This window comes from Aedes aegypti, chromosome 3, assembly GCF_002204515.2.
Source record: "Aedes aegypti strain LVP_AGWG chromosome 3, AaegL5.0 Primary Assembly, whole genome shotgun sequence".
Lineage (NCBI taxonomy): Eukaryota > Metazoa > Arthropoda > Insecta > Diptera > Culicidae > Aedes > Aedes aegypti.
In genome coordinates this window covers 180701286-180728305 of record NC_035109.1, presented here as the reverse complement: position 1 = coordinate 180728305, position 27020 = coordinate 180701286, and the positions used below count along the sequence as shown (strand labels likewise).

Below are 27020 nucleotides of genomic sequence, written 5' to 3'. Positions count from 1 at the left end.
ATGGTGTACATAAAAACTGCCGTTCCGAGATTTGGCTTAAATCGCGAAGTGTCCAAATTGAATTTTTTCAACGCTGTGGCCAAAACAGATATTCCTGACGACGTACGATACATCCCAACAGAAAAATTTGGGAAAAATGATTTGGTATGGCAAGCAATTTGCTCCTGCGGTATGAAAGTACTACATATTTCACGACGGGTTCAATCAACGGCGAAAATTACAGAACTGAATGCATTAAAAAATGGCTTCTGCCCATCTACTGAAAGCATACCATGCCTCCATTGTTTTTGCCAGACCTAGCATCGGCTCACTATGCTTCAGCTACTTTGGAGATGCTCAAGAAGGAATAAGTCGAATTTATAGAAAAATGATCGAATCCATCAAATTGCTCAGAACTACGCCTCATTGAAACATATTGGGCAATAATCAAACGGCATCTTAAGAAGGATGGAAGAGAAGCAAGCTCCATCGATTTTTTCAAGAAAATGTGGTCAGCAGTTCAAAAAGCAGTTCGAAAAGTTCCGAAAAAAGTTGTGCAGAATTTTATGGCAAAAGAAAAGTAAGAGCATTCTCCAGCAATGCTCAATAAATGTTCAAATTTATGTGAATTTGATCGAAATTACGTTGATTTCCATGTATTTTAGGTAAACTCATGAATTTGTTCTAAAATAAACAGTTTACTGTAAAAAACACGTGTCCACTTTCTTAAATGAACAGTCCTTATAAGGATAAGAATACAGAACGTTAAACGAATTGAAGTGGACCGTAGCGACCTCTATTTATATAACTTAGAAATGAATGAAGTTATGGAAACTGGGATTAGTCCACCATAAGACTGAGATAATGGTGGTCAACAACCGTAATTATGTATAAGTAAAGGGCGCACTTATCGAAGCTGATTGTAAGTGGTTAGTAATTAACCAAGCAAGCGAGCGTTTTCGCGTCGTCGCAGTGCTCCTATTTGGTTTGCACCTTATTTGATCCAAGCAAGCTAGAGTTTGAACAATGTGCTCTGATATCTACCCAACTATAAACAACACCGGTGAGATCTTTTCGTGATGGATTAGAATTCATTAAATTGCTATCATTACAGGGGAACATGGTCCAATTCGGACACAGTAACAGTTTTTTTATCAAAGTTTTTTCAGCACGATGGCAGGCATGGATTGTTTTATGTTTTCGTAAAAGCCTGAGTCAGCGCGCACACTTTTCCCTCAGAGAGTTTTGTAACATCTACTAGGACATGACTAGACATGTTTAAACAAAATTCTACAGAAGGTCCGAATTGGACCAACCCTGTTCCTATTCTGATCCCTCATGTTCTAATTCGGACCACCCTATATTTTATCGTTTTTTGCTATGGTAGTTTTTCATTTTTTTAGAGATCTCCGCATTTCTTAGATTTTTTTCGAAGACTTTTTCTTGACTACAACAGAAACATCGATGGAGCCGATCAATATTACAACTTCTATGACTTTCTACCAAATCGAGAAAACTTTCACGGAATAGACTGAGTGCTCATTGGAAATCAAGAGGTGAACTATATCATAAGGTCCGGATTGGACCAACATGCATTTTGTGATTGTCAGACTAGTTGAGCACAAACAGTGCCATTAAAACCATAAGGTCAGATGAGAGCTTGGGGGGTTCGATTATAAAATAACACAAAATCATTGGAGAATTATTGCCGCTTACAGAAGCTTGGAAATAATGCTAACCGAGCGTACACTAGAGCAGGCTTGATAATTTTCCTCAACATCATCAGAGTTCGGTGACATACTCTAGAGCAGTGTGCTGCCTTTGCCTCTTTGCGAGGGAGCGAAAAAATGCTAAGCAGAGAGGCAACGAGGAAGACGCAGCACACAACACAACAGAGTAAAATTCCATCAAAAAGGGTGCTCTCACAACTCCCCGAGGACTATCTTTTCGGGCGGCAGACTCAAGAGTTCTTTTGAAGTGTGGGTGATGGTAAGCATCGCAACGAGAGAAGGAGAGTACCTGAAAAAATCCTCGAATTTTTTTGCACTCTCACTCGAATCTGAGGATCTGTGTTAAAAATTTTGAGTTCATTTTTTTCTCCTCAGAAAAATGGCAAAATCGCCTCCTCTTTGCATCGCAGAGGAGTTTCTATCAAGCCTACACTAGAGCGCTTCATAACAACAAACTAATATAAAAACTAAACAAAATATCTAGAAGGCGTTAAATTTATTGTGTTAGAATCTTGCCAGACGGTGAGTAGAAAAATGATACACATGATCTTTACAGTGGCGCCAGTAGTCAGAAATGCTTAATGGTCCGAATTAGAATAGGGCCCGAATTGGATCAGGTTCCCCTATGTATTTTGGGTTTTACTGGGACCACCAGGGCACCCGAATGAAGCGATTTGGACAGGGAGCGTTGAACTGCCTCCTCCCTGATGCTAACATTTCTTGAATTGAAGGCGAGCTCATCGATCTCATCAATTGAAAGTATTTTGTCAAACGAGGGCTTGATTTTTGTGTAACTTTTCAGAAGATTTTATCAAATATTAAGTAATAGTAAAATATTCTCTCCTCTCTCGCCCTTTTTCGATTATAGCAGTGCAATACTAAAGCTTTCTGGATGGTTTTCACTATGGGTGGAAAGACAATGTCCTCAGTTATTGAAAAAAGAGGAATTAAACACAGAGAGCCTCTCAATGTTGGATAGGGCCTTTTGAAAAGTTACGCGAGAGTTGTTCGTGAAAGCTTTCTGCTGGAAAAAGATTCTTTTTCCCACTCCGCGGGTTTCGCGCAAGTGTCTCTGCTCGTGGGTCCGTACATCCATTTTTGGCCCTTCATACAGGAGACTGGCTGCTTATAAACAAATAGTACAATCTTGATCAAATTGATTTTCAGATTATTCCTGTGCTATGGGCAGATGCTTTGCTACAATAGATGGTAGAACCTAATCAACCAATCGCGAAAGCTGATTTGATCATCGAGCACAAGCTATCCCTTACGCATCTCGAGGTTAAATCTATGGCAAGCCCAGCTTCACTAGCCACGTTGAATGTGTCTGTAGCATCTATGGCTGTTGTTACGCTGATGACGATAATGATGATGATGTCTAACAGTTTTGCTCTAATTGCTAGCAAGCGTAAGCTCCTAGAAGGCGTGGTTCTATCCATACTTTGGTAAGGGGGAACAATTAGGTCATAAACGCTTCGAACGAAAAGAAACCTAAGCGTTTAGAAAGCACGAATGAAATCTTATGCATGAAATAAGCAAGTACGTACTGATTGACTCCCAAAGAAGGAGTTTGGCATTGTCAAGGTTTATGTCTTGTAACAATGTTAAACCGGCTAAAAGTAGTAGCTTGCCGTGGTTGACATCGAGTATAAACCGAATATATTTTATCGATAGTAAAAATATTTGGTTTGATAACTCTGACAAACACCAGTTTTTTGAAGAAATAACTTGGAAATCAATAACTTCCTTCTATTCCAATGCATACTTATCTTTTCTTATGTCAAGTATTCCCCTGCTCTGGTATGATTTGAACCAATCCTGAAGGTGGGGACGCACTTAACTCTTATCCGCCCAGTAAATAAAAAAAAACTTGACGGGTTACCTTCATTTTAGTTTAAATGGTATCGTCTAAATGTCTTATTTTACGAGGATCATAGAATTTTTTTGACATTATTCAACGGTTTGGAGTTATTCCAACGAGTTACTAGATCAAGTCGGAGAAAAATAACCTCAATTTTCTTATCAACCAACTTTTGCCCAACTTATTAGTATACATCTGACTCCTATCTAACTTGTTTTTTTTTTTATTCGGGCGTTATGAGAGAACTGAATTTGACACTGAGACCAGCTTTGGACTTGGGTATTTTTTTTTTGTCTATAACGGCTTAAACCAGCCGACGGTGTTTTGAAAAAAAAAACTGAAGTTCGTAGACACAAAAGTCAATTTGGACAAATTGAGATGTAAATTGTGAAAAATAATGGAATCGTTCTGGTGGGCTTCGATCCCACGACTCCCAATACGCTAGACTGGGCGCGTCAACTAACTACGCCACAGAACGGGTAACGATTCTGCAGCGCAATCGGCCAACCTGAAATCAAAGTCCGTCACGACCCCATATTCTCCTTTACTACCCTACATACCAAATTTTTATTGCTGGCAACCAGCAAAAAATTGCTGTTTCCAGCAATCCATCCAGCAAAATAAAATTTGCTGATCATTCAGCAAACTGGATTATTAGAAAAATGACAGCTCTTATGCTGAACGATCAGCAATGCGTGAACTCGTTTGCTGATTAACCAGTAATTCAATTATTTCCAGTAATCAATGGATTCGTTGAAGTAAAACAATTGTTTTAATGTTCCTTGTTAAACTTTTTTTTTGTTTTCCAAAGTAAAAACTTAATTGCGGCACACGTTTTAACTATAAATAATATTTATGTTCATCACTTTCTATATTCGTTTCTTCACTAAATTTCAACACCATGAAATCCTTCGAATCTGAAATAATCCTTTTCCAACGGGTACTGGCGGAACTGGCGAAGACTGCAGCATATTTTGTTTGATTCTGCTGCAATTAGAATAATCCTTCGGTTTTTCATAGCCATGTCTGAAAAAAGAAATAAATTTCTCCTAATGAATACGGAATTTAAAAAGGATTTTGCATACTCACAAACGCCCATTGTTAAATTGATCATTTATTTAGCTAGATTTATTTATTTATTTATTTATTTATTTATTTATTTGTTTCATTAATTCAACGGACTTATTAAGTCTAATTGAATTTGCTCATTCTAGGCTTACAAACAATTACTTTCGATTGGAACTGAACAACGTAATAACACATATTTTCATTAACAAATATCTTTCTACAAAATGAAAAGGATGAAAAAACTACAAGTTTTTGACAGATGTCTTGCTGATAGTTTCAGTAAACTTCCAGTTTGCTGAATATGCAGCAATAAATATTCACTTTACTGAATTACCAGTAAAATATGAATTGCTGAACTTTGGTGTGTACATCTCCTTCGGCTCTCTTAGATGCCCAAATCGACTCTCCGAAGCGCGCCTTTCGGTTATTTGTGGGACCTCCTTAGAACCAGCCGAACATAGATCAGTTTTATATTTCTTCTGAACTGTCGAAATATGGGTGAGCAACTTCGTCCTTTGCAAAAACTAACTTAGACTTGGTTGTGGGGATTAATTTCAAGAATGTTTACTATCTTGATGACGGGTCCAGTGATTTAGTCTTGAATCATGTGTTTTTTACAAACAAAATATCGAGCTTAGGAAATATTGTCAACTATTCTTCTATTTCTTAGTGGCTAATATAATTATTATAAACTTTTTTGCTCAGGTCTGAACTGCTTTTCCAAAATAATAATGTTTAATACTCAAATTTGCTTGTTCAGAAAAAAACACAAAATTAACCTATTTGGAGCTGGTCCCACGGAGGTCCAAAACAGTACCCAAACTCAAAGCTGATCACATTGGGCGGTCAATCATGCTCATGCTCATGCTCTCATGAGGCTGTAGTAGAAACTATAAGAACAAATTGAAATAGAGTCATATTTATATCAATTAGTTGGGCAAAAGTTGATTGAAAAAAAGTTTGAGGTTTTTTTACCTGCTACTACGCCGCAACTAGTCGAAATAACTCTGAACCGATGGACATTACCAAAAAAATAATAATGATAGAAAAACTTTACAATAAAACGATTTCATTTGAACCAAAACCATTTTTCTGGAGGATTTTGTAATTGACTAAGTCGAAAGCAGCCGTCAGTTCTATCTAATAAACAGTGTTGACTTGTTTTGCACCATCAAAAGCCCCCATTGAGAGCAAGGTAATTAGCGTAAGATTACTTTCTGTAACTCCCAGAGCTAGAATTATACAGAGAGAACGGTTTAATGGTTAGTTTAAATCCGCTTTAAGAGCACAACACATTTAAATCTGTGCTCTCCGTCGTTTTGTCGTTATTTCTGTTGACGACAGCGATGGCTCCCGTCCACCAGCAGATATTATCAATTAGCCATAATTTGCAACCCCAGATGGTGGCAAGGGATTTCTGGTGGATGGACACCGCGTGCTAACAACCAACCGCTGCCGCAAGTCAGTCACTCTTCCAGTTCGCTGGTCACGTCGTCACTTCCTTAGATATTCGCACTTCATGCCGGGTACAAATTATGCGACACTGGCTGGTGCCGACTGGGAGGCTGATGATAATGTTGCCGACAGGGCTCTGAGACTTGCCTTGAAGGGAAAACTCGTCCATCCAGCGGCCGGTCGTTGTCATCGTTTTCATAGTCGGTGGACTTGGAGGACGATGCTGCCCAGCATAAATCTTTATTTCTCTAATTTGTACGTCTAATTGCAGGAGAGATGGCCAGCGGAATATGATAAACGGAGAGCAATAAATATTGCATACACCATAGGCGTTCCACTACATCGTGTGATAATCATAAATTATGTGATAACGTGGAATGGAGATTTATTACAAAAATCTCAGTCGACCTTTTCGCTCTCTTGTGGTCAGTTTTGCCTTGCCATGTCAAATCGAAACAGTTTTTATATTCTTTCCCCTCACTAATAGTGAATGGCAGTGCGTCACTGCCATTGGCGTAGCTATTTTTTTTTTCTTTTGAGGGGCCTAAGATGCGCCTAGCGTATTTTAATGTAAGAGATGTGATATCCGTCGCAGTGAACGCATTTTTTTAGCCATAATGCGAGAAATTACAGGGGTTAATCTCCTGGTACATAAAAATTGGTTTTAATTATCCCGGTATAAAATCTGCAATAGATGTAAGAAAAACTGAAAATTAAGAATAACAACTTGGTGATAAATCATAATAAAGGTCATTCCTCAGCTGAGTGGTTAGAGTCTGCGGCTACGAAGCAAAACCATGCTGAAGGTGTATGGGTTCGATTTCCGATCGGTCCAGGATCTTGTTGTAATGAAAATTTTCTTGATTTTCCTGGGCATAGAACATCATCGTACCTGTCACACGATGTACGAATGCAAAAATGGCAATTTTGGCAAAGAAAGTTTTTAGTTGATAACTGTGGAATTGCTCGTTGATCACTAAACTGAGAAGTAGGCTCTGTCCCAGTGAGGACGTAGACAAGAAGTAGAGGAAGAAGATGATGAAGAAGAAGATGCTTCAAAATGATAACTAATCACTTCCCCTTATGTGGAATCTTTCAATGAGGCACAGATTTAATAAGACACTTCAAATTATTACTTAAATTTCTAAAACAATTTTTTGCATGAAACAAAAGTGATCAAATCTGTAGGAAAACAACATATTGTTTGTATGGCATAAAAAAGTTTAGTGAATACAACTGTTTGTAATCAATGGACGCAGCAATTGACGTTTTTGACAACAAAATAGTGGAAAGACCTCACCCATCGTAGGTAGACAGCATTAACATGGTGCTTCTGGATAAAGTTAATTTTGCAACAGTCGGAAGGTTTTATAATATTAAACTTCATACTTTAAATTTAACACATAAGATTGTTCTGCAGGATTTACTTTTTTAACTCGAATTCATTATCATTAAACAATTCAACAGCGAGGAGGGTCCTACCCCCGCCTCCTATTCCTACGCCAATGGTAACTGCGAACCCAAATAGGCAATAGAATTAATATTTCATTGTCATGGAGTGTGTTGGGATAAACGGATGTGCTAAAAGGACCTTTATTTCGGTTTTCATTTCAGCGCTGCTGTCGGGCACCCTACGAACATATCAACGGGCCGGATGCGATAGCGAAGTGGTCACATTGGGATGCCCCCGAGGCACGAGCATATCGATCGAGGTGGCCCAGTATGGACGCACTGGAGGTAGGTTCCGAAGACAAATCATTTTTGGGATAAAACTGAACGCAGACGTGACATGGTCAATGATATAAACGGTCATTAGGAGAATGACCGGTCAGAATGTGTTAGATAAACAAAAGCTGCTTCGAATCGGGTTTCCCTTTGATACGTTTGTTTCTTTTATTTGGTGGATGGTCAGTGTTTGTTTACCTTTTCGTTTTATTCCAAATTATTTTCATAGAAAAGGACATTAAAACAAGCTAAGCTTGATTAGGTTGAACAATTCTGCTTATTGCTTGAAAATTCCGAAAAAAAAAAAACATTTCGGAAAAGCTTTCATTTTCAAAAGTATCTTATACTTTTGGATTGTTTTCACTTTAACTTCGTTCTACGTAAAATATTTTTACGTAACATTTGAAGGCTATTGGATTCGCCAGCAGTCTATCTTCAATATTCACTTCCTCTTCTCAGCCTAGATGACTGTGTAGTGCTTACCATGTCTAGAAATCAGGGCCGAATTTACAAATGTGGGGGCCCGGGGTCCATTACATTGTGGGGGCCCTTTTCCCAGAAAAAAAAAAAACATTTTGGTTTTTTAGCATATACTAGATATTTGTAATATTTTTAAAATGTTTTCATTATCAAAAGTCAAACTATTTCATAACGTTAAAAAAATACTTCAAATCCTCTATGAATGTGAACCAAATTGAAATTTGAAGTAATGTAGGTAATGTTTTTTTTATATATTTAATACACTTAGCCGATTTTATATGTTTTTAAATTCAATTTTGTTTGAGCTTATTCATCAATAACATAATTCTTCAGATGATTCCCTCCTTATTTAAGATAATGCTTATTGTATTCATGTTTTAATATTCAATTTGTTGACAGATTTATTTAGCAGTTTTGAGTTAAAGAAATTACTGTCGGGCTGGTAGCCATTGTTTAACTCGAGACTTCTCAACAAACATTTTCACGGAATAAGAGTTGAGCCAACCACTCTCAAACATAAACTGTTATTCAACTACTAATGTTTGTTGGGTTGGTATCTTTTTTGATAAAAGTCTCTGAATATTCTTTATGTTTAATGGAAGCTCTCTAAGGTCTATATTTTGATCAAAATGCTCTCCAGAGTCTATTTTTAGTCCTTATAAGCATTGCAGTGAATACCGATGCAGAATTCTACAGGCTCCAGAGAAAAAATCAGAGACTTCAATGTAACTTTTCAGCAGGTTCGTTAAGAATTTCATAGAAAAACTTCAAGAATAAAAAATCGATGGAAGAATCACCGGATACAATCATGCAGGACTTAGGTCTTTCTTAGAAAATATCTAAAGGAATCTTTGAAGAAATTCCTGATGGAATCACTTAAAAAATTTCTATAGCTATCCTTGTTAAAATTCAGGTTATATTTTCGAGATATCCGAAACAATATTCTTGGAGGAATTCCACTGGAAATAATTATTTAATGAACTCTCTGAATCTTTGGGAAAATAACTGAATGCTCTCTAAATTCCTAGAAAAAATCACGAAAAAATACATACAGTAACAGAAGCAGTACCGCTACCGTAATGAGAAATTACAAAAAAAAAACGGAAACATGAATGAATGAATGTCTTTTCTTCTGATTCATTTAAGGTTACATTTTGTTTTTCTGTTTCGTTCATTTTCGGTCTCTAGTCTCTGGTTTCTGTCTGCTCTCTTTGTGGTCCTTTTTATGAAGCTAGAGGTCTCTAGAAGTCCTATATTCAAGCTCTGTAATTGATAGAGAAATTCTAAAAATAAATAATAAAATAAATAAGTCCTATTACTTGATTTGTAGATATATAAATTGCATTCGAACGAAGTCTTAAACTTCGTTGAGAAAAATTCCGTTTTTTTTTTTATTTCTTCATTAAGCTGAATTTTAGCACATGGTCAAATGGCTTGTTCAGAAAACTTTTGGCGCAGTTAGAGAAGTCACTCTAGAAAATCGTTGAAAATTTGGCACTTCGTTTGTTTATCCAAATAACTTTTGAATCTTTCTTAATCTTCTTATTTTTCGTAAAGTCAACAAAATCCCATTCTGAATGTTTTAATATATTGTTTTAGTAATTTTACATTTAAGTTTATTTTCATAAATTTCGCCCATTTTTCCAGATTAACTTAAATCTTTCGAGTGTTTTGAATCATATGATGGGTTTCCGAAGAGTATGTACTATTGCATTGATTCAAATTATTCGTGAAAGTTTAACTATAAATATATTGGTCGAGATTTGTGGGGGCCCCTAAAATGGGGGGGTGGGGGCACTATTCAGAAAAATCTTAGATGTAAAATCATATATTAGAGAATACCAGATTTATCGTGAAATTGCGCAAATCATAGCTCTTTCATGATGTGTGCAAAACGTAATCGGTTAAATTCCTTGCTCGATTGCACGATGTACATGATTTTATTAATATAATTCGGAACGATTTATTATTTATATGAGCAATATGTGACAAATCTGGAATTCTCTTTCATTCATTTGTTGGTATTACATTGATATTACAATAAAATCGCGTCAACAATTCCACGCCATACAACTCTATGCGCATCTGTCTCCCTCCATCCTCAGCTGTGGCACACTTTCGCCACATCTTGCAGCATATGGTCAGCCCACCATGCCAGCTGTGCACCTCGCCTTCTTGTACCTGCCGGATCGGAAGCGAACACTATTTTTTTTGCAGAGTGGTTTTCCGGGCATTCTAACAATATGCCCCACCCAACGCATTCTACCAACTATTGCTATCTTCAGGATGCTAGGTTCATCGTTTGTGGTTCATCATTTGCCGCCACACATTCGCCAAAATTCGCCCTAAGCACCAGACGTTCGAAAACTCCGAGTGATTGCAGGTCCTCCTCGATCATCGTCCACGTTTCATGCCAGTAGAGGACCACCGGTCCAATCAGCGTTTTGTACATGGTACATTTGGTGGGGGAACGAGTCTATTTGGACCGCAGGTACAACAGCTCCATTTCTTCGCATTCCGTCTCCTTTAGGCATTGCTTTTTCTCCTGGAACAGATGGGTCTGATGCTTCCGCTTCTTTCTATAACGTTCCATGTTCTGTCGATTACCATGCTGCAGTATTACTGCCATCACTGCGTTCTTCTCCTCCATAATCATTCTACACTCCTCGAACCAATCGTTCCGTCGACTCCGTTCAACGTACCCAACAATGTTCTCACCTGCGATGTTGATGCATCTTTATCATCATCAGTGCTTCCGGAGTGTGGGCTGTGCACGTTGATCATGCTTATGTTGAAAAATCGGCCCTTCATAATGAACCTGCAAATTCTTTCATTGATCGGCCACCTCCCAATCACGCGCTTTTGCATGTCACCTATCTGTTCCCAGCTAGTGTGCGTTGCCGCAGCTCTGATAGATGGTATGGTTACCTCTAAACGTTCACACAATTGACCCCTTACGACAAACCTCCTGCAGCGTTACGATATCGAACTTTGCGGTCCTTCATTGCATTGGAAATTATGCGGGTGCTTCCGATAAAGTTGAAGGACTTACAGTTCCACGTACCGAGTTTCCAATCGTTAATCCGTTTTCGTCGCATTGTTCTGCGCCTGACAGCTGACTGCTACCCGTAGGGGAAATAGTGGTAAAATGAACAACGTAAGTAAATCATCTTGTTTCTGTTAGAAAAACGAGGAATTTGAATAGTTCTATTGCACATCATCAAAAATAACGATGTTATCTTAAGTACCGACACGAATTCAGACTAAAATAGCTTAATTTTTACATATTTTCATCGCAAGCAAAATATGATGCAAATGTTCATTTTACCTGCCCTATGTGGGTAGTGAAATAAATATCTTGCGAAATAAGTGAGCAAAACAAATATTTTGGAAAATTGTCATTGCATTTTCGAAAATATATCCATACATGATTGTATCTTAGTTTAAAATAAATCTAAAGGTATCAGATTCGACATCATATCATAACGATATGCACCTCAAGACAAAGTTACTGTTCATTTTGCCACCACTTGCCCTATTTAGTAAACGCTCATGTACGACAGTAGTGTAGGTAGGTACTACATGTTTGAATGTTTTTTTTATTCATGCCATCAGTGTAGTAAATTCTGAGGATTTTGTTTTTGAGTAGATGTTTTGTTTTTTTCAGTGAAGTTTTGCGAATTCTGTTTATACCACCACCTAATTGATACTATTGATTATGTTTTTTTTCTTTCTGTGAATAGTCTACATAGTGATTCACGACCAATCAATTAATTATTCCCTTGTAGGGACCCCACCCCTGTTACCTCTCATCTCATGATCGCACCCTTCTCTTTCCTTTTCCATACATATGGAAAAATGGCTTAATTATGGCAATGGCCCAAATCTCTCAGTTCGAAACGTGGCCTTGGATCTGGTGTTCTAATGAACAATACTACCAGGAAATACCTGGAAAGCAAAAAATAATACAGAGCATAATATTGCTCGAAGAATCTAAGGAACATAATTTTGAATATGTTCGTGTAGTTATACTGTTTCACAAAATAACTCATTGTTTTACCTTAAATAATTCAAATTGTTTGTGCCTTTATCCTTGTTACACATAAATGTTAGAATATTTGAAAACTTTTTTCACGAGCTCGGCATTGTTAATCTAAATATAAATGTAAAGTGTGTCATACATATTTTTTGTCCTTTTGGCTTCTTGTCATAACAACGAAAACAATCAGCGCGCCAGAGAACGTGAGAGAATGCAAGACATTTCATGTGATTTGTCAGATTTTTCTGCATCTAATGATTGTTTTCCCCACCCATCAATAGAAATTGACAAACATTACATACCTTGATGCATTTGATTTTGATTCCTGGTCATTGATCAGATTTGGATAGGTGGTCAGTGTTGCAACTGTTTAAAGAATGTTTCTGTGACACTGACTGTAATCTGGAAGTTTTATACTTCATGAATAGTGTATAGTTTTTTTTTTTTCATGCAACTAGGAGTTTAAAAATCTTCATAGACTGTCCTGTATATGTTCATGCTCATGCCAGTGTAATTTTTGGCGCGGTGTGGGATCCACAAAGTGCCTTCCCCACTAAAAACACTCTCCTAGGTTTAGTACCATAACCCTCCGGAACCACCTTCCAGTATTACTTCGGAGGGGAGGCTAACGTGCTGAGCGCACCTCTTCAATTTGTTACTCTACATGCTGAGCCCTTCGGCTCCTCACGTTAGTAATTTGTTAGTACCTATTTTCGCCCATTGGCGACCCGTCAATTTGTTAGTACCTACATGCAACATTCTGAGCCCTTCGACTACAGTTTGTACACTACTCTGCACTCATTCAGAGCGCGTACTCACACAGTTACGACGATCTTCTCCTTTTCTTTGTTCAGCTGGTAGGATGCCGAGGTCGGTCCAACGATTCCGGTTGAGCATAACTTCCGGTTCGTAGGCGCCTCGACTACCCATTACCAGCGTCCCGACGTACTCTCCTCGACTAGTCCCCGACGGTGGACCTAGTCTACACCGACGAAGAATTCCCCGGCGGTGAAAATTCTCCCGAGACCGATTCTTCTTTTTCTACGTTTCGAGCCGACCGGAAGGGTGCCGAAGTCAGTCCAGCGATTCCGGTGGAGCCTAGCTTTCGGTTCACTGGTACCCCGACGACCCTAAAACCGGCGCTATGACACGTCTACTCAACTAGTCCCCGGCGGTGGACCTAGCCTACACCAACGAAGAATTCCCCGGCGATGGAAGTTCTCCCGAGACCGATTCTCCTGCTGTTGCTGCTGCTGCTGATGCTGCTACTGCTGATCTTCACTTTTTTACGGGACGACCGGTAGGGTGCCTAAGTCCGTCCAGCGATTCCGGTTAAGGTGAAGATGAATGGAAGCCAAAATTCAAATTTTCAAGAGCACGGATCTGGAGAACCAAAGATCCGTTTAAGCTGAAAACTTAATCAATTGGTCACTAGCTGGTGGTGACCAATCGATTAGGTTTTCAGCTCAATCAGGTGTTTGGTTCTCCAGATCCGTGCTTTTAAAAATTTGAAGTTTGGCTTCGATTCATCTTCACCTTAAGCCTATCGTCCGGTACACTGGTGCTCCTACGACCCGGGACCGGTGCAACGCCGTGTCTACTCAGCTAGTCCCCGGCGGTGGATCTAGCCTACTCCGTCAGAGAGTTCCCCGGCAAAGGAATATCTCCCGAAACCGAGCAGCCATTCTTCCTTTTCATGCGTTCACTCTAGCTAGCAGATCGTTGGTCGCTACGCCACTTCCTCTGAAGCTCGGACATTATTCTCGATACCGTGCTATCGACAGCGTTCCAGATGCCTTCTTCTCGGCACATCTCTTCGTCAACGTTATCGGCAGTGACTCCTCGCATGTCACTATACATGAATGGTGTATAGTAATCAGGATGGAGAGTATGTGTCTCTAGAAGTGCCGATTTAGGAATTATCATGTAGAGTAAAATGGGGCAAAAGTTCGACCTTAGTTGTATAATCAAAGTTTCCAGGAAAACAATAGCAGTTGAAACAAAACAAATACCATACAGTGAACCTTCAACATATTGGCTATAATTTTGCTGAACAAACTTGTGTCAAAATATTTACCAATTTTTATTTATAACAGTTTCAAAATTGATTGTCTTAAACGAACTTTTGCCCCACCGGTGGGGCAAGAGTTCGAATCTAGAGTGGGACAAAAGTTCGAGAGCTAAAACACAAAATATCGATCCATTTATGACAGGCATTCTTTAAACCAGCCGTAAACTTAAGTTTGCCAAAATAGACACACTAAATTTTCATCAAAATATTGCCCAGAACCGGGTTAATTGTAATATACTCAAAAATAGCAGTTTTTCGCAAAACTAAGAGGAAATGAAAAATATTGGTGACAATTTTCGCACAATCAGACAAATTTTGCTAAATTTGAAGATAATATGTTGTTTTTCGGCAATTTGCAAATTTTTCCGTGGGTTTATACATGGGTCGAACTTTTGCCCCACTATGGGCCAAAAATTGTTTCCAAGCATTTATGCAAAAATTAATACACCTCAAAGCAACCTTATGATAGACCTAGAAACGCCCTTACATAAAATATTGAAAAAGTATTTTATCTTCAATTGGTTCCATGCAACGCAAGTATGACCGAAAATTACAATATTCACATCAAAAAACAACAAATAGCCATAACTTTTCCAAATCTCAATCGATTTTTATGATATTTGGAGTGAAATTCTCTTACTTGAATAGCATTTGAACCACCATGACAATTATAAATTTTGTTTTTGAATTGAGCTAGAACTCTTAAAAAGAAACTCTTGCCCAACTCAAACTTTTGCCCCACTTTACTATAAGCTTTTAATCATGTTATTAGAGTATTTGAAATGAGTTTAAATAAATAATTACATCATTGGAGCTCATGTAAAGTAAACGCTGCTTTCAATGTGTGTTCATCGGACTAGAGACGATTGTGCCCAACAGTCAGAATTTGCAATAATCTCTGTGCAGACAGAGTAGACCAAGTGGCTAGAAGCAATGAATCGATTTTTTCAAGTCCATTCCAGAGTACGACAGAAAATTTGGTAGTTATATAGTAAGGGTATTCACTTAAGAGCGTAAATCACTGCGTAAGTCATGCTAAATTGGTTATATGAAATGTTTCATTAAACTGTGTAAATAATCAATGAAACCTTTCAGTAAGTTGAAAATCAATCGTAGAATGCTTTGGTAATGTCGGTGTCACTATGGGAATTCCAAACAAATACAAATGTTATGTTAGGGGAAGTGGTGGTAAAATGAACAGGGGTGGTAAAATGAACACCTTTCCTTTTACCGAGAAAAAATAAATTTCGATGAATTTTTTTCACGCACGGACGATTTAGAGCATAAATCTGAGTGTTCGAGTTGATATGGAGGTCAATTGAAGTGAAAATATCAACGAAAACTAAGATTTTAGATAACCACGTTTGAAAACTAGAACTGACGTAACTTTAAGCTTGGAAGGCTTGAGGTTTTTCAGTAAGGTGAATATCGTTATGATATGATGTCAAATCTGATACCTTTAGAATTCTTTTTGAATGGGTTACAATCATTAGTGGATGTGTTTTCAATGGGGCAACAACAATTTTCAGAAATATTTGTTTTATATTTTATATTTTTTTTTGCGTGGTGTTCATTTTACCACCAACCGCTGTTCATTTTACCCACATAATGCAGGTAAAATGAACATTTGCATCACTTTTTGATAGCGATGAAAATATGTGAAAATTTAGCTATTTTAGTCTGAATCCATGTCGCTGCTATAGATTACATTCCTATTTTTGATGTTGTGCGATAGAACTATACAAATTCCTCGTTTTCCTATCAGAAACAAGATGATTTCCTTAAGGTGTTCATTTTACCACCCCTTCCCCTACGAAAATTGTTACGGAAAAGGCTGAAAACCCATTGCCATTCTACTGCAGGAAAAAGTAAAGAATGGAGAATAACATAGAAGATGCTAGTCAAATTTAAGTGTACACTTGCAAATAAAATCACATGTTGGTTATTTACGTCTACGTGGTTTCCGTTTACGTTGGTCTCGTGTCTGATAAAGGTAGTTGAACCAGGAACATGGGGTACATGGCTCCTTGTAGCAAGTGAGATATAAAATAACACCAATTTGGCTATATCATGTAGCTCCCATTAGTGATCCCCATTAAATATCATCTCCACGTATTGCCATTCCACTGCTCTCCCAAATTATGCATATATGAAGATCATGAATATCTCCGTTAACACGATACAAGCAAAACTATCCTGAATGACCACAAACAGTGCACTGGCTCTCATTTATTGCTGCTTCTTACGTTCAGGTTATCGATATTTGAACGAATAATGAATGCATAAACATCAGTTTCTCCTCCGGCGATAAAAAAACAATTTTGAGTTCAAACAACAAATCTTGGATAACTGTTTGACGTTTACACTGGATAACTAGATTGTATTTCTTTGATTTGGAATTGCATAGAAGCAGAAGAAGAATATTTCATTTGAAATGTTTCATTGCTAATGTTACGCAGGGTTTCATTTTACGCAAGTTTTAGTAAATACCCCTAGTGTCTGTATGGGATTTACTAAGCCCGCTTTTTGGATCAGTATATTTTGGCCGGTAACCAAAATTTTTGCTTGGTGCACTCTGTTTGAACGCATATTTGAGTAAGGTACCGTGGGGTAAGTGGATACAGAAAAATCAATAGTCAACTTCATTGTTATGTACAGCTAGCGTGAATAATGTAATTCAAACTTTTTTCTGTGGGTAACACATGGGGGACTAATATACTTCAAATCATTGATTATTTCGATTTCTCTGATTGTTATGTATTGAGTATGAGGGACTTAAAAATTTGCGCCAAATGATCCACTTGCCCTATCATGGTGGGGTAAGTGGATCACCAAAAGAAAAAAATCTGTTCTCAAAACAAATGTAATGTAATTATGTATAGTAAGAATGATATTACTCTCGTTCTTATTATTAGTGCTAGTAATGATATATTTCAATACTTCAAAATTAAAAAGTATCTATATTTGATCAAAATATATTAAAAAATATGTATACATTAGTTTACACTAATTCGCACAACAAAAAAACATTGTAACTAGAATAATTTGGAGAAAATTCATCCATTTATACACATTTATACAAGTTATACAGAAGCATTGTTGGATTATTTCTAACGATGTTTTCGATGAACACTCGTAGTTTGAAAATATTAGTTGCATTTATTTTTGAATAATAAACTGAAATCTTTTTATTCTATTTATGAATACGTTTGTATCATCTGTCTAGAATAATTGATATGGTCAGATAAGGTACGACAATATGTTTTCAATTGGAGAATTAGTATTTTTAGCACTTTTGCAACTCAGCTTAGATAAACCACGAAAAGATTTGTGTGAGTTTTGAAATTATTATTATTTTATTTATTTTTGATACCAGAAAGGTTAAAAAAACTTTTAGGTGGATAAATTCAAATTCTCTATGGTCAATTTGACAATTTTAAGCTAAGAATGAAAAAAATAAAGGAAAACAACATTTGCGAATATTAAAACTTATTAAAATTCTCGTAAGCAGTCTACCAATAAATGATAATAATACTTGATCCACTTACCCCACCCTATTAAGAAGTAGGGATAAGTGTACCATTTACAATATATCTGTATTTAGTTATAAAAATCACATATTTTTCATTGTGATTCATTCAAATAGAACTGAAATGCTCACCATGTGTCGAAAAAACTAATAGAATTCAATTTTAGACAGAGATACAATGGATTTTTGATTGATGGAAAACAATTTTGAAATTAATCAATTTTTGCAACTAACAAGTTTGCTTGTGTTAGTGTGCGTGTAGTACCAGTTTTGCAATAGTATCAGTGTGGACGTAAGAATATAACCTAAAACGAAGCAATAGTGCGAAAACATTCAACATATTCAAGTATTTATGCTTAATATTGACAAATGATCCACTTACCCCACTGATACACTTCCCCCACTGTACCTTATCACTAGTCTTCAATTCTCTGACCCAACTAACCCAATTTAATTTTTTTTCAAGCTATCGTAATGTCATCGATTTCTGAATTGCAGATATGGATTCTTGAAGAATTCAAAATACTGATGTCGGATAATGTTGGTAATCTGTTTATCTTGAAAATATGAACTCAGTTTGACCATGCAAACATGAAATTATTGTTATTTTCCAAGCAATTGTCCAGTCAGAGAGAACCAATCACTGAACGGTGTTCTTCAATTCAATCAGAGTGGACCAAGTGCACTTAGTCCATAAAACACGCGTTCTATTAAAGTTATGGGTTATGTTTTCTTATGATTATTACTTCACTATTTTCACAAAGATGTTTGAAAATATTGAACCAAAATTTTTATTTTTTCTCAAAACAAGAAAAATGTAAAAGGGATGGTGCACAAATTATGTCAGGCTAAATCTCAACTTTTTTGAACCACCCCCCCCCCCTTTGTCACGTTTTTTGTATGAGACCTCCGAAATTTTTGTAAGGCTGGTCACGCTTGGCGTGACGTAATTTGTGCATGACCCCAAATCAATAAGTGACAATTATGTCTCTAAATTAAATACAGACATCAAATAAAGTAGGAGTTTATATCGTATTCGGCACGTTTGCAAGAAAATTTAATCAACATAACCTAATGAAACGTTTACCAGACCAGACATCAGCAAGCTAACTTAGACGCAAAACCAAAAAGCTCATTGAAATCATTGGCTTATCCTCATACACTCTACACCATGATGAAACCAAGATTTCATCCGCTCTTGGGTTAATTAATTCGGCTCCACTCAAACCACCCCATTTCGCATCACAAGCACAAAGTTGTGCAACCGGTAAGTTCACGGTACATAAGTTTCCAAGATTGTTGATTCAAAGTCGGGCTACCGATCAAAGCCATGTCATTTTGAGTCGAGCCTCCAGTGTGTTCCGCAAAGTTTGCTGTAATAGAGGGAAAAAAGCTCTTCCGGTCTCTTGTTGAACTTTCCCCAATGATAAGCTGTGTCACAATAAAATTTATTAACGGTCTCTATTTACCCGGGACGTTGACGCCTTTCGTTCTTTACGGTTGAAATTGTTTCACTCGGAAAACTTTTCCCATTCTTCAAACAGTGGCGAAGACTAAATAATGAAAAATTAATTTAGAACTTGTCATACTGTGTCGCGTGTTACGCAAAACACAAGTCGTTTCCCTTTCGACGAAATTGCCAACTTCTCAACCTCAACTTCAAAAATTGTCATTACAGTTACCATCATATCGTCGTCACCTTTGCGGCAGCACGACGGAGGAAAGATGCCTTATATAGTTTAACCTGACGTCGATCGACGGTCTAACTCAGGGGCTGCCAGGCTTTTTTATTCTACGGAACAAAATTGATAGGTTTTGTTCCGAATATTGCTGCAATATTGCTTTTGTATCTGATTCTTATATGAATATTGTAATTTCTAAGTTGATTTGTTTTATTATGAAGATTTGGACTAGTTTAAGCTAGAAGGTAAAAAACATATTCTACTACTAAAAATCAAGATGGCCGCCAGATTTGTTCACCTGAATTAATGCTCTTATTCTTCACTCGACTTGAAGAAAACACCGACGATTGAAAACATGTTTCTTTGTTGTACAAAAAAAGGTGGTTTCATTGATTGCACTCGCCATATACATCAAAATCGTAGAACATGATTTAGAAAATCGTACATTTCAAAGGGTGAATAACATTGTCTAGTTTTTGTAGCCTATCTTACTCAGTTTTTTCTCAGCTTTCTGATGGTGACCTCAGAATTCTAAATGAGCGGTGCGCTAATGGTGCAAAAACGGTTTTTCTAATAAAATTCAAGATGGCGCCAACATTTTTTTAGTCTCAGATGAAAGTTATATTCTTCCTTTATACGATGGCACTAAGTTTGTTATGTGTTCCAAAGTTAATATGAGACATATCACGTAAAGATACCTAATATTTATCAAAAATGGTCTTTTTCGCAAACTATTTAGCTAGCTGGCGCACAAAGGGTCCGTCAATTTGAGAAAACCGAAAGGACCTCCCTTCAGTTTAAGCATATACTAACGATCAGTGACATAAAATTTGAATTCTAACGAGGGGTGCCGATGGTGGCCTGGTTTCAGCGAAAATTGCTCAGCTATTTATTTTTTCACTCAAAATATTTTCTCTTTAACAAAGACAAGATAACTTCTATTTAGTACACCCTTTTCAAAACGTAGCCTAACAAATTTAGCCAAATTTGTTATGGTGAATATCATATCGGACTGTTTTGATTTAAAAATGCTTCATAACAATTTGTGAACAAAAATTTAAAAAAAAATGATATTAAAAACTTCTTTATACCACCGCTAAACCAAAAAGCCCTTTGAAAGAACTCCTGCCAACACCACAACAATCAAACAATTGCAAAGGAAGGAAGCTTCATGTTCCATTCCAGCTTTTTTTCTATCATCTTATGCCCTTTGTGAATGCGACAGCAACAGAAAAGGACCCACTTGGTTGAGTTTCATTCCGCTGATCAAACGGTGGAAACCAAGTGTAATGGCAGTGCTGGAAATAAATTGTGCTCAATGACAGGAAATTAACATAACAACTTTTCGACTCGAACGAATTTCCGGTAATTCGCGCCGGGGAACATGGCGTGTTAAAGTTGCGTCATAAATGCCGGCAATTGGTTTTGTAATGAGGTTGTTCTATTGATCCTGTCGAGGCGATTAGAAGTAATGTTACGGTTGTAAGAGCGGTTGTGGAAGGTATAAAACAAGGTAACCGTAAACACTTGTTGAGGTTATGGTTGATGATGATGCGGATAATGAAAATTTAGATTACTTATGAACATCTAATTAAATATTTGCATTTTTCCTGTTACATTAGGTATCATCTATCCAAATATTAAAAAAATAGTGCTAGTATATTTCTTACGCCGAGGACTTATTGTATGCTATTTGTTCTCCTCAAACGTAGCTATCCCCGCTGCAGGCAGCTTCATTTTTAACCATTAAAAATATATTCAAATCACGATAGGGCAAGTGTACAAGTAGTGGTGCACCTAAAGGAAAACTGCTGAAACATGGTGATAAAACCATGAAATATATGATTTTAATGATTCTACCCCATTACCCCGAATGCCATTTCCCCGAATGGCATCACCCAGAATTTCATTACCCCGAATGCACCATTACCCCGAATTCCATCACCCCGAATGCTATTTCCCCGAATTTACAATTATCTTGGGATGATGATATTGATGACATTTCCCCATGATATTGGAATTCGGGGTGATGTCATTCGGGGTGATGGGGTAATATCGATTTTAATGTATCATTCGATAGAACTCAAATCTTTCTATCACTCAAGTGTATAAAAATCACGATTCATTTGAAATTTTCCTGCAAAAAGCCTTGCACCAATAATAGGAACACTGTTTCTTTAGTGGAGGTATGTTTAAAGAATAGTTCCTTTGCGCCACTAACCATTGATTTCTTATGGGACCCTCCACTATGGGTACTGATGCACCACTATAGGTGCAAAGGAGCAAAAAAAATGAGCAAAATAATTGTTTTAAATAGCTTTATGGGCCAAATTCATAAATATTATTCGATTACTCGTATCATTTTCACATCGTGCATCATAGAAAAAAATCACAATCATTTATTAGTACGAAACATGACAAAGCACACTACCTCCGCTATTGGAGCTACCTCCACTAAGGGAGCGTTTGTCCTAATTTTTTTGTTTCTCAACATTTTTTCACTATGTTTTCACAACTTCTCAAAAAAATCTTCTAGTTTAAGAATCCGTATCGATGTCAATTATTAGTGATCTTGTTTTGAAGATATTTCGATATTCCTTGGGGGACCAACATTCTCCATGTAAAATGTCTTTGGCGGCCATTTTGTTTTTGGTCAATTTATCAAAAAAATAAAATGTGGACTATCCAATGAGAGGTAATAAGGAGATACTGTGAAAAAATCATACAAATCGGTCGAATATTCTTGGATATGATATGATGTTTTTTGAAGTTTTCAAGATCTTTGTTTGGCCAGAGTGGTACCATAAACCTAAATGCTTATTACTCAAAGATGGTTGCTTCATTTTTTTACAACATACTTTTATCAATATATTGTTCCGAAGAGTAAATATCAGAGAACGGTAAAAATTCTGTAGCCTGAGAAATTTACGTGGGTTATGGCTACACGTCGGTCCCCCAAAGAATTTTGGAATATCTCCGGATCCATACGATCATTGATCTAGAAAAGTTTTTTGAGAACTTGTAAAAAAATTGTGGAAAAATATTGAGAAAAAAAAGGTATCGCGATTTGAATATTTTTTGTGTAACAAAAATAAAGCTGCCGGTAGAGGGGTTATTTTACCAAACACGTTTTTGCCTTTGGCAGCATCCATTTATTACGTAACACTTCCTCTCCGTAACGTTTTACGTTTGAAAATCTTCAAAATTTTGTATGAGTCGTAACGATTGAGCCTACCACCTCCCTCCGTCGAGCGTTACGTCATTTGTAGACGACGGCTTTCTCATTGCCATTTATATGGTATTCTACATCCCGTTATATCAAAAATATCAATGAATCAATAATTCCCTAATTAGAACAATGAAACGTACCTACCACATTGAATATGAATGCAAAATCATCACAATGAACTTTATGCTTAGTGGCGAACCCTATTCAAAAAATATAAATATGAAAATGGCTGTATGCGGCAGCTTACAATACTTTAAATATACAGTGTACAAAGAATTGAAATGAACGATGTTTAAATGGATCAGCCAGGATTGTTCAAGTTAGATTGCCTATAAGATAATTGAGAGGCACTGGAAGTATTAACGTTTTGTTTAACGACATTTTTTAGTTTGCAAGTTCTTCTTCTTCTTTCTGGCGTTACGTCTCAACTGGGACAAAGCCTGCTTTTCAGATTAGTGTTCTTAAGAGCACTTCCACAGTTATTAACTGAGAGCTTTCTTTGCCGATTGACCATTTTGCATGTGTATATCGTGTGGCAGGTACGAAGATACTCTATGCCATGGGAATCGAGAAAATTTCCATTACGAAAAGATCCTCGACCAGCGCCAGAAAGAAAAAGAAGAAGATAGAAGCGAATTTTCGTTTCTTCTCGAGATGCAATTCATGGCTACTGCGATTGCAATGCACGTAGTAGCGTATTACAGGATTATTATTATTAAATTAGAATTGCACTCCGTTCACCTTCAAACGCGTTGAAAGTAGTCTATCGCAAGTTTTCGCAAAATAATTTGTACCCTACTTGAAAGCTCTTGTTTTTAGCTTTCGAATGAGCTTATTCTCATCGCGGGCATTCGCGGGCTACTAATGTCTTAGGGTACTTTTATAAAAAAAATATGTTTTTTGAAAATGTTTAACTTTAATTCACTTTGTATGAATATAATGAAAATTTTTATTCAACCCAGGTGTGCTTTATGTATATACAAACAACTTCTCTGAAGATACCTTTGCGGCTCGAGCTCTCTTTAATTTCATAAATAGCTTGTGAAAAATGGATCGCAATTTTTAATTTTCTTGAAAAATCATGTCCACGGTCCACTCAAGGAGCTGTATAAAATTCAAACTCCAAAGAATCTGCTTCAAACTTTGGATTTCAACAACAGAAGTGTTGAGGAAGTCGGGATAAATATGACTGTTCGGATAAAACAACTTTGATTTTTGAGGTATTGGCCGCCCTCGGACCATTGTGCACTGGTTGCAATCCTCTTCGAACGATGAGATTTGCGGTGCGGATGATGATGTGCGCTTCAACGGCTTTGGTTGATTTTCTTCAGCCATCTCGTACTTGCCTTTGCGCCCCGATTCCTGCAGGGCCAATTCTGGAAGCGCGAGTCCATTAGAAAATCTTGAGCGATTTCACAATCCGGACGCTGGATTTTCCGCCGCTTGATGTTCAACAGCTGGCCTCTGGTAGTGAGGAGCTGAGCAGGTTTGAAGGAGCTCTTACCAGCTCGAAAGCGAAAACAAAATGAAACCGAATTCAACGAATCGCCGCCGCAACCTTGCGTCTTCCTCTTCCGACGACACAAATTGAACTGTGACGCGGGTGCAAACGCAAAGCGAAAATGACTCGCCCGACCGTGTTCACAGTCCGAGCGCAAAAAGAAGGCTGAGGGAAGAAGCAGGGTGCGATGCGCTTTTATAGAAGGAAGCGGAATCCAAAAATGTGCTTGGACGTGATTGGTTGGATAAGAAAGGGGTCAACGTTTCACGATTTTTCAATAGTTTGTTGCTAATAATCAATAGTGTCCTCCATTTGAATCGACGCGTAGATAAATTTCCAATCGATTCATGGATAAATATTGAAAATCTATCGAAAAATGACTGAGTTATTAGCGGTCAAAACCTGACCATTTTTCGTTACATGCTCAATTTTTCGTTTTTCTGAATTGTACCCCCATATGTTGCCGAAAGACGTTATCCAACGTCAAAAAAGTTACGTTGCAACAAAAAAATGTCTTACGTTGACATTCATAATGTCGAACTATTCAAAAGTTATTTTGCCCAGTAACGAAAACATAATGGTATATTAAGTTTGAATGAAACGCGAAAAAGTCGACACTTGTATTGACGAACCATTCATAGCTTGTTTGAAAATAAAATAAAAGCTACTTATAGAAACGATAAAAATGAATTATCATAAGCATGAAACGATCTCACCAGTACTCCATCCTCGGCTGAACACGAAGCTCTTCGCACTTGATCAACACGAACCGAACACGATTAGTCTTGACTCCGTTGCGCGTCCCACCGGAAAACGCAACCAAATCAAAAAACCACGCACTCTGCTCTGGCCTTTGCAAAGCACTGGGAAAACGAACGAAGCCAGCGAAAATACACTCCGACTTCGCGAAAATGAATCGGACTGCATGGGTCTTCGCAAAGCACTGGCTAAACCTACAAAATTGCATCGAAAACAGCAAAAAACGTATTTTTAAAGTTTTTCATGATTTTCGATAGGAAAACACTTTAAAATTCAAATAGAGATGCATTTCTACCCATTTTCTATTATCTCGGGTGAAAAAGCGTTCTTAAACACTTCGTTCGTTTAAATGAAGGGTGGCGCAAATTTCTCCGGCGGTTTTTTTTTTTTTTTTTTTTTTTTTTTTTTAAATCTTTATTTGAGTGTATTTTAACACACGAGGGCTAGTTCTACACTTTTTCTCCGGCGGTGCCTTTTCGAACCTAGTTCTCCTAGCGATAGTATTAGCTTTGTAACATTTGAAGTTTGAAAACCTGAAAACCGACCTTCGCTATCGACTACAGTATGGCCCATAAAAAAATGCGAAAATTGTTTGAACGTTAATATACGATCCACAAGCGTTATTTTCATTGTTTTTGGTAGTGAATGTAATTTCTAATAATTGTAGTATATTCTGGCACAACTTCGCTATCCAGGACAATTTTTGTCATATTTTTCTTACTGTCCTAAATAATGTACCCAAGTAACACAATTGGTCATAAATATGTTCATAATACACCTTTCGTACATAATCGCTGTTTTGGTTCGAATGTCCAATACCAAATTTCATGCACATTTATAACCGAAAAAGCGCAAATCTGAAGGCTTTTAAAACATCTTCCTTGTCTCAACAGATGTTTTACAACACATATTTCATACTTCTGGAAGCATTCTGATTAGTTATATCAAAGTTATATAATACATAATAGACACTAGTATGTTATAACCAAGATATTTAGACGTAATCTAGAATGAGAGAATACAAGCACACATTGTGTTTTGCTTGAAATATGTTGACAGCTGCATTAATCGAAAACAAAACAAAAATAAACAGTGATTTCAATTGTACCTTGATCAAAACAGAAATCATGAAGCAACTAGTTTCTAACTAGTTTCAAATAAGCAAAAATAAGACGACTTTCGTGTACTAAGTGTTTGATATTTTATGTGCCGGGTTAGATTTGCAGTGAAATTGAGTGTTGTACTCATTGATTATTATGCGCAATTGCAATTCGTGGTGCGTGAAATCAATCAAATTGAGTTGAATTTTTGTCTGAACGGCAGGCGAGAAGCATGGTGACCCCTACCAGAAGTGTACAGTGCAAATGAAAAGTGTTTGTAATGGTTATTTGTAATATACATATGGCAATTCGATGTGTTTTCTTATTAATACAAATGTGATGCTCATAATATACTAAACCTAAAGATGGGGTCGAACTAATACTTGGTTTCCGTGCTGGAAATCGTCATTGTATTGGCTTTAATTTGTGAATTTCTCGCTTTAAAAATTGTACATATATTATTATTTTGAACGGTAATGTATTACGTCATTGCTTTGGTAGAGATAGAAGAAAAAAATGTTGTGTTCTGAATGATGTTTTGATTACGTATAAAATACATGTCCACAACAGCAAATTCACAAGCTCGAAGCATGCTGTTTCACTCATCTACGATGTCAAATATCGTCGTTGAAACTGTTCATTCACCATAGATAGCACCTGGCGCGTTTTATTTGATAAACTATTTTTGTAAGTATTTTCTGTAATTTTCGCTTACATGAATTATCATTTTGCTTGAATGTTCGCAACAATTTTTCATTGACTTCAATCTACAATTAACTGCATCCAAATTCGAAGAGCACCTGTTGACATTC

At 37.0% G+C, this 27020-nt stretch overlaps 1 protein-coding gene across 5 annotated transcripts in view; it reads left to right on the top strand.

Moving 5' to 3' along the window:
- Positions 1 to 27020, top strand: part of LOC5578554 (protein eva-1) — a 623125-nt gene that overhangs the window by 340339 nt on the left and 255766 nt on the right. For all 5 annotated transcript variants that reach the window (XR_002501140.1, XM_021848818.1, XM_021848820.1 and 2 more), the window contains exon 3: positions 7708 to 7830. Coding sequence is in view for 4 of the 5 variants with exons in the window: in XM_021848818.1 (XP_021704510.1) it covers positions 7708 to 7830 (123 nt within the window). In the remaining variant the exon portion in view is untranslated. The remainder of the gene's footprint in view (positions 1 to 7707; positions 7831 to 27020) is intronic.